Source organism: Populus euphratica, unplaced genomic scaffold (assembly GCF_000495115.2).
Source record: "Populus euphratica unplaced genomic scaffold, PopEup_1.0 scaffold260.1, whole genome shotgun sequence".
NCBI lineage: Eukaryota > Viridiplantae > Streptophyta > Magnoliopsida > Malpighiales > Salicaceae > Populus > Populus euphratica.
Window position 1 is genome coordinate 70710 of NW_011500142.1, and position 9110 is coordinate 79819.

Here is a 9110-nt window from a genome sequence, read left to right on the forward strand (position 1 = left end):
TTTTTTCTTAATTTTTTTTGGATTTTTTTTTGAATAATAAAATAAAATAACATTCAAGAAAATCTGAGTGAATCCAAAATTGAGTTACAACATATCTTTAAAATGCACATTCTACTAAAGACTAAGATTGCACTTTATTAAAATGTTTTAGGCTTCACCATTGAAAGGGTGTACCATTACTCTATCCACCACATTATATAAATGATGCCATGCTATATGCTTAGTAGTTTTTTGTTATATGAATAACCTTTGTAGTCTATGTGTGATTGAGAAGTATTTAAGTTTTCTATATGAGACAAGTGTCCTTCCCTTGCTAATTCTAGATATACAACAAGCATGCCCATATATTCTACACTCAATCAACTCTGTATTTTCAAGGTATAACATGTAGAATTCTAAACCCATGCCAATTTTCTAGTATTATAGGCCGAGGGGTTTCATTATAGATTTAGTAGCATAACTGTTCTCTTTCAACCTATTCCTTCTTAGCATAACTGTTCTCTTTCAACCTATTCCTTTAAAGTAAAATTTTTTTTGCCCATTTGACAATTATGTCACAACTAACCTCACTCACCCATGATCTGACTTAATAGTGAACACTTGTGGAACAACCAATAATTTACTATGATTTGTGCACCGTAACAGTTCGTCAGAGTCTTTTAAAAGATAAAAAACTTGGTCATGTCTACATTAAATTCTTCATCTATGATTAGATATTGACCAAGATAAACCTTATTCATTCTCATTACATTCATAATTATATTCTTATAAGGATTATTATTGTCATTTACAACTCCATGCAATTGCTAGAACTAAAAATTGACCCCACTATCCTTTTTACTATGATCTTGTGAGGAACACATATGGTTCTCAATGAATTTTTTTTTATAAAAAATGCATCGTTACAACATCTGGAATATATAAAATATTTTTACACTTCTTACATGGACATCTAATACCACCTCCATTAATATTTCTCGGATTAGATAGTGTGTAATTAATAAAACCCTGAACCCCATTACAATAATTCATTTTACGCAATGTTTTAGGTGAATTTGGATACATCTATGAATAAATCACCATTATTTATATCAAATCTATATAGAATATTGATAAAAATATGTATTAATTATGAAATATTTTTGTCGGTGTTTACCAATAGATACTGCAAAGGCATATTCAGTCAGAAAAATTCATTGTAATCTATCGACAAAAATATTTCATCAATGTGCTCGTTTGTATTTACTATTTTTCTAGTATTGTAAATGAAAAATGAAAACAATTTCTAGAAAAATATCCTTTATGTAAAAAAATTTCCAATTTTTTTTTATTAATTTGGGTTTTTACAAAAAGAATTAATCTAAGTTTCTTTTGTTTGGAAAAAAATCATCTTTCATTCTTATTTTATTTAAATTCAAATAAATTGTTATCATTATTTTTGTTGTTTAATTCTTATTTTAATTTAACTTGGATAGGTAGGATTGTTGTCACCCAATACATAAGATAAAATTTCAACACTTGGTTGATAAAATTTTAAAAGTGGAAACACTTAAATAAAAAAATATTATAAATATAGAGAAATATTAATGTTGCAAGCATATTTGAGGTGTATAGCAGCTTGCAAATATGTCAACTTAAGGGTCTCATAAACATGATGTGTGATGGATTCTAAATGAAATATTTGATTTGAAAAAATCTTGAAAGTTCCAGAAGCGAAAATAGAAATAAAAACATTAGATTATATATAAAAAAAACCTTTGTATATCAAACATATATATAATAATCTAAAAAATATATGACTCTAATTGCAACAACTATCTCATCAAGTCTCATGCTACTGAGATCGAACTTAAACATGATGTGTGATGGATTCTAAATGAAATATTTGATTTGAAAAAATCTTGAAAGTTTCATAAGCAAAAATAGAAATAAAAACATTAGATTATGAAAAAAAAAACCCTTTGTATATCAAATATACATATAATAATCTAAAAAATATATGACCCTAACTGCAACAACTATCTCATCAAATCTCTTGCTACTGAGATCGAAGTTAAACATGATGTGTGATGGATTCTAAATGAAATATTTGATTTGAAAAAATCTTGAAAGTTTCAGAAGCAAAAATATAAATAAAAATATATGACTCTAATTGCAATAGATTATGAAAAAAAAAAACCTTTGTATATCAAATATATATATAATAATCTAAAAAATATATGACTCTAATTGCAATAACTATCTCATCAAGTCTCTTGCTATTGAAATCGAACTTATAGTTGCCAAAAGCTAAAGAAATGAATAGTATTAACATTCTAGCTTCAGTGATTGTTATATTGATTGAAAAGTTATAAAATATGGATAAAAAATATCAAATTTGATTGTAGATCAGATTTTATCACTTGAACGGAATTTATGAATGATAAATGAAAGGTATAAAACATTTATATGATACAAGAGCCTTAAAACAAGAAATGAGTGAATAATTACCTTGAATAAAATAAGTGGATAATTATCAAAAGTTATTGAAAGTTATTTTAAATTTTTTTTATTTAAAGAAAAAAGCAAGGCAATCAAAAGAAAAACAACTTAACAACTCAACAAAACAACAATAATTACATTAATAATTACATTGTAGTTCAATAAAGGTCACAAAATTTTCAAACTCTGTTTATTAAATAGACATGTAATTGTAGGCAATAGTTTATAAATAATAAAATAATAGACAATAACTCTAAACAAAAGTCAAATAAGCTTGTAATTTTTTTTATAATAAGTAAATTTACAATTTTAATTTTATAAACTAAAAATAACAAAAAAATATTCTATTATCCTAGAGTTCGAATTAGTAAATATAATTAAAATATGAATCACTGTGTAAATAAATAAAAAGTATTCAAATTGTTTTAATTATTTAATTATTTTTTTAGTTGTTGAAAATATATTTAATCATATTATATTTATATAACTCTTTAATATAAATTTAGAATTAAATTAGTTTATTCTAAATTAGTTAACTTAGAATTTCAATCTTAAATTGCAAAATCCTCCTAATTAGGACAAACATAAAAACATCAAACACCGAACATATTATTGGATGATCCTGCGTGCTCAACTCGTATCGAATCTGAGCTCCGGAAAGATATCATAATTCAGCCGAAAAAATTCCTTTCATTTCATCGACTAAAACTTGTCCTACTTCCTTTTGGTTGATGATTCAACCAAGGAAAGAATATGTTGTGCAATTTGTGAAGAGGCATCAGGCTTTGCAGCTCTCAGGGCCCTTTCTGACATCTCTGCTCTCAAAGCATCATCGCCTGTACTAGCAACCACACGACAAACTCATTAAATACAAAAGAGCAAATCAACTTCAGCAATACGAGAATTTCGAGAGCAGCCAAGTGAGATCTTGGCTTCTAAGAGCTCGAAGAATATTGAAAGAAAACATAAAATGATTTTGTAACATCCATCTTATTTGCCAATGCAGTTAGCATATTTCAAGAAATCACTAACTCGGAGAGAAATTGCATTGTATCAATAGACCTAGTCACGAAGAATCTATCAGTTAACTGTTTGAAGTTTATTGCACACCAACGGATGATCTTACTTGATACCAAAAACTTTTGTTGTTTTCCGGCATTTATAGTTTTAATGCGCCTCCATTATCTTGTTGCTCAGTGATTTCTCCACCAGGGCCATTTCTTTAAGAATATTTTAAAGTTATATATCAAAATCTCAAGGAAAGAGCAGACAATTACCCTTGCTATCATTCTGGCTGATTCAAATATATATATATATTATGCTGAAATCATACATACAAAGAACATGAAATTCGTTGTAGCTAACTAACAAATGTCTTTCATATATTTATTAGTGATAAAAAATTACAAGGCTCAACAACTAACAACTTGGAAGCAATGGAGGAAAATTAGCAGTCAATCCACTGCATCACAAAATGCTGGTACAGTTTGATTAAGTATTTTTAAAATGTTTTTTATTTAAAAATACGTCAAAATAATTTTTTTATTTTTTTAAAATTATTTTTGATAATATGACCTGAAAATACTAAAAAAAATATTAATTTAAAGAAAAAAATAAAAAAATTTAATTTTTTTAAAAATACTTTAAAAACACAAAAACAAACAAGACGGCATGCAGCTATTAAATTATGCAAAATGCTTTTTAGAGTAGGATGGTAAAATAACACTATGGACTCGCATATACTGATACAACATCATCACTAAGAGCAACAAATCAAATATACCTAATATCTCTTCAATTGCAGTTCCCAGAGTTGTAGAATCAAGTTCATCTTCAGTTATAACCCTTGTGCCTGCTACATCTGCCATCAGAGAAGCATTTTTGAACTGATGTCCTTCTGCTACATCTGGTGATGGTATCTACAAGGAAGAAAATGCTTCTCATACGTAGTTCTTGAGATACAAATTAAACTCAGGGTGCCACAGAGTGCAGACAATTGAATCAGGAGTCATATATAGAGAATTTGGTAGCACATGCTACCAAGTGGTGAAAGCAATGCCAACATAGCTGCATATTAGTGTACGCGTGGAGACATTCTGGAATTCAGCATATATAAACAACAAAACCGAACCCCTCAAATCATAAATGTCCATAATTTCGTACTAAATTGTCATCACACACTTCTTTCTAACCTTTAGGTTGCTGTGTTAACATGTCTTTGTCTGCTGCTCATTATTATACAACATGAACCTTGTTCAATTACATGATGAAATTATATCAAATAACTAGGGTCTGTAGATCATTTGTTAAAAACCATGTCAGATATCCATTTTAATTTCTTAAAATCATGTATCTGTACATTTAACTGGATGCATTTTGAATGAGAAGAATGCTTCTGGTTTTGGATTCTCGAAGACATGAACAGAATAAACCGTTGCAAGGCCCTAGATTTAACTAATTCAATCACACACAAGAAACATAAATTAAACAGAGAATTAGTTGAAAAGAGGACAAGGACTACAATCAGAGGACATATTGCATTTCTCGTGTGAACTGCTAAACCGTTTGTTAAAGAGTTTAGAAATTGCTGGCTGTTATTCTTGTAAAGTTATGACAGAATACCAAACCACATGTCTGCATGTCTTCTCCAACATAGCTCCTAGTTTGACAGATCATTGTTGTTAAGCATATATTTCTCAGAATAACGCAATTATTAAATGTGTTTATTATCCGACAATGGTTTTCATCTTATGGTTTATATCAGTATCACTGCAACAGATAATGTAAGGATTGGAAAAATTTGCTATTGCCTTATTGAATGTCTACTCATTCGTCTCATATCCAAATATGTAAAGTTTGAAAAACAAATGCTCATCAGTGTAAATTCAAAACAGAAAAGAACCATTTTGTTTCATAGAGGCCATAGCTAAGCAAAGTAACCTGCTCTACTATATCTCACAGTCTTGATAAGCTGCGGAACCTAGCAATTTTGAAAAGTTTCAAACTATTACACTATTCACTAAAGCAGAGACTAAAGCCTTGTTCCACCAAAGTTTCCTCAAAAAAGAAAAGGAAAGAATTTCTTTATTTACCAGAATAGCAGATTTTCCAGTGGCCAGGATCTCAGAGCAAGTCATTGCACCTGCTCTAGAAACAATAAGGTCTGCAGCAGCATATGCCAAATCCATTGAATGCAAGAACCTGTATAATTTCATAACTACATCAGATTCAAGAGAACACAAATCTACATGATAAATTGACTGAGAACACAACATGAGACCAGTGCTCTGAGATTCATAGATGAATAATAGTCGAATCCATATTTGACAAGCTTATTCAGATACCAGAAAAATTTGAAGCAATGATATAAATTTATCAACAAAAATCATAACAGAATAGCATATTAATACAACTTCCAGACCAATTGAAGCGAATAAACTATATTTACACCTACTAGAACTTCGAGGAAACAGATAAAAGGGCCTATTGATTTACAGTAGGAAAGAACGACTCATAAATTAAGCATGCATTCAAATAAGGAGACTCGTAGTCATTATTTAATCTCCTTTGGGTTCAGTATAGCTGAGGCACTTTAATTCACAAATTCTCCTAATTTGAGGGCTGTAGTGACATCAATTTTGTTCAGGGAAACATGCCAGGAGTCAACTTATTTATCTCATCATCTTTTTCCTATCTAACTTTTCTTTATGTTTATGCGATTCCTTTCTTTAATTTAGCAGGACTGGGCGAGTTAAATTTTTTTTTTCCTGTTAGACAAGGTCAACAAGCACAGGCCAGCTCATTTGGGTCATGGAGGTAGGTTTATCAGTTGAGAACAGGTAACATACTACTAATAAACAATAAGTTCCTTCCCATTGCAACTGGATATTGCAAAAGCACAAGAATATCCATTTGAGAACATAAAATTTCTAAAGACGCCCTTTGTTATAAAATTTAAAACTATAACAAAAAACAGTGAGACATTATCATCGCAAAAACGAGAACCAACATCTTAGAGATTTAAATCCATCAACCCATTCATAGAAAGAATGACAGGAACTTACGGCTTCAAAACCAAGTTTGAATGATTTCTTACAAGGCTCTCCATCTCATTATAAGACTCCACACCAGTTTGCCATATAATATACCAATCCTTATGCTCCAATAACATTTGACTATAAACATTCAGCAAAGCAATGTTAATAGCATTAGCCCCCAAAGACCCTCCAAGCACTAAAATGACCTTAGCCTCCTCCCCAGCCATTGGAAAGAACTCCAGCCTTGCCACTGCCTTGGAAACAAACTGCCTCAAAGACAGCCTCACAGGATTCCCAGTCACCACACAGTTATGCTTTTTCGGAAAACACTCAATTGTTGAATTATAAGATAAAAAAACTAAGTGAGAAAAATATGAAAGAATATAATTTGCAATACCCGGAACAGAATTCTGTTCATGAATAACAATCTTGGTTCTTTGTAATAAAGCAGCAAGGCAAGTAGGGAAAGAAACATACCCCCCTGTGCCTATAACAACATGAGGATCAAATTGTTTAAGTAGATTAAAGCTATGGATTATTGAATGGATTAAATGGATGGGAAGGGAAAGATTTTCAAGGGAAACGAGAGGCCTGAAAAGTTTTACTGGAGGGATGGAAGTGAAGGGGTAGCCTGCAGAAGGGATGGAAGTGCTTTCCATGCTATTTGGAGTTCCTATGAAGAGGATTTCAACGTTGGGGTTTGATACTCTGAGCTCATCAGCTATTGCAACAGCTGGAATTATGTGGCCACCTGTTCCACCAGCTGCCAACACCACCCTGAGGTTGTTCTTGGTAGGGGTGCTAGGTTCTTGTGGGGTGATTTGGTTATCATTTGTTGATTCCTTTATTGATAGGCAGCATAAGATCTTGAAAGACCTGAAACGACAACAACAATAACTATAACCAATAAACAAGAAACAAACTTGTATATCAGTAGAAAGCGAAATACTAGTGCTTGCCTGTGTTTAGTGGAGAAGGAGAGGAGAGAGGAGGAGGAGGAGGAGGAGGGGCAAGATGGCATAAAGGCAAGTTGGTGGAGGTGGTGATGAGGGATAGTGGCCATTGGAGAAGGAAGCTAAGGTGCATTAGTGATTTTCTTGTTTTGTAGCACTGAAATGTGAAGGTGGGTGACCGAGTACCTGAGAGAAGACTTGGGCCTTGTATGTAACTAAGTGGGAAGTGGCAAGTGGCAAGGAACAACGAGGACCAATCAAGATGGTTTACTTTTGAAAGCTTGACAACTTTTCTATTTTTTTTAAAATCTTCAGTATATGCGGTTAATGTCGTGGCCCTGCAGGGAGAAGACTTGTTTCGTTTATTTATATTCGGGTTTGATTATTTTCATGTATGCTTGTTATTATTGCAGTGTTTTATTTGTTTACTGAGATTGTAAAGTGTTTAATAAATCTAGAAATTAATTATGATATATTTAAGTTAATCTAAATACTCTAAATTATATATATAAAAAATCTTCAGTATCTTATATGAGTGAAAAAAAAAACATTAAAAAAATAAAAAAAATTAATTAAAAAACTAAACTGAAAATAAAATAAAATAAAATGATTTGGTTTGATTTTTAAAGTTTTAAACTGACTAAATCAGGCCAATCAACATAGTTTAAACAACATTAATTCATATTATAAATATCTAACTAGAATAAAAAAAAATAAACCATAAAAAATTTATGTCTCTTCTCAAAACATCATTCATGAGCCGCCTTTCTTTAACTCTCTCCTTGCAAGCTCCTTTTGTTCTCCTCTCTTAACTCTCTCCTTGCAAGCTCCTTTTGTTCTCAAAGGTAGATCAATCTTTGTTTTTTCTTTTCTCTTTTCCTTTCTATATAATTGAAACATGCTCCTTTTCCATCCCAGTCAATGAGTTTTAGATTTTTTTTCACAGTAAATATAATTGATTTGTCTTTATTTATTTTATTTGTTGATATTGATAGATTTTTTTTTTCATTCCTCTTGCAAGTTCTATGCATTTGCCATGTTATGGCTTGTCTGGAGGCTTGGTGTTGCTCTTGATGTTATTTTTGTGGCTTAGAAATCTATGTATGAAATGCATGTGTGTGAGAGAGAGAGAGGAAAAAAAAAACTAGGGGTAATTGTTTTCATTTCGATTCAGTTTTTATCTATAAAAATAATCAAATTGATTCTATTTTAAAACCAAAACCAGTTCAAATCGATCGATTTTGATTCGGTTCGATTATTCTAGAACAAAAACCAAAACCCAACCGACCGGTTTTGGTTTGATTTGGTAAAGTTATTTTATATTAAAAATAAAACTATATTATTTTTTGGGTTTTTTTAATTTCTAATGGGTTTGGTTTCGGTTTGACTTGATTTTTTTTCCGACTTGACTCTTTTTTGTTTTCGATTTTCACTGTTTGATTTTTTAGTTATTTTTTCTGGTTTTCTTGGTTTAATCAGTTTTTTCAGTTTTTTTGCTCACTCATAAAAAAAGGTCACTTTCTCTCTATTATTTATTTTCTGATTGGCTTTTATTTTAGTTTGATTACTTTGTGGTTGTTTTGCAAGTTTTGATTACCCAACCTAATAGAGAAAAACCAAAACCCAACCGAATAGTTTT

At 30.7% G+C, this 9110-nt stretch overlaps 1 protein-coding gene across 2 annotated transcripts; it reads right to left on the reverse strand.

Moving 5' to 3' along the window:
* Positions 1-2978: 2978 nt before the first annotated feature.
* On the reverse strand, positions 2979-7699 carry LOC105110678 (UDP-Glycosyltransferase superfamily protein). Of its 2 annotated transcripts, none has more exons than XM_011005783.1 (5): positions 7478-7699; positions 6546-7394; positions 5574-5682; positions 4265-4400; positions 2979-3322 (listed from the first exon to the last, which is right to left on the reverse strand). In XM_011005783.1, the coding sequence occupies exons 1-5, from the start codon at positions 7579-7581 to the stop codon at positions 3303-3305; spliced, it is 1218 nt and encodes a 405-aa protein (XP_011004085.1). In that variant the 5' UTR covers positions 7582-7699; the 3' UTR covers positions 2979-3302. The 2 variants fall into 2 exon arrangements, with proteins under 2 accessions (XP_011004085.1, XP_011004084.1); XM_011005782.1 differs by having other exon boundaries at positions 2980-3317.
* Positions 7700-9110: the final 1411 nt, after the last annotated feature.

What these genes read in the sequence shown, in the direction of transcription:
- LOC105110678 (XM_011005782.1), bottom strand. Translation starts at nt 7,581, where the DNA reads ATGGCCACTATCCCTCATCACCACCTCCACCAACTTGCCTTTATGCCA. An exon ending in CTGGAAAATCTGCTATTCTG is followed by an intron (nt 4,401 to 5,573) that starts GTAAATAAAGAA and finishes TCTTCCTTGTAG; the next exon opens with ATACCATCACCAGATGTAGC. An exon ending in TGCAATTGAAGAGATATTAG is followed by an intron (nt 3,318 to 4,264) that starts GTATATTTGATT and finishes TTGCTAGTACAG; the next exon opens with GCGATGATGCTTTGAGAGCA.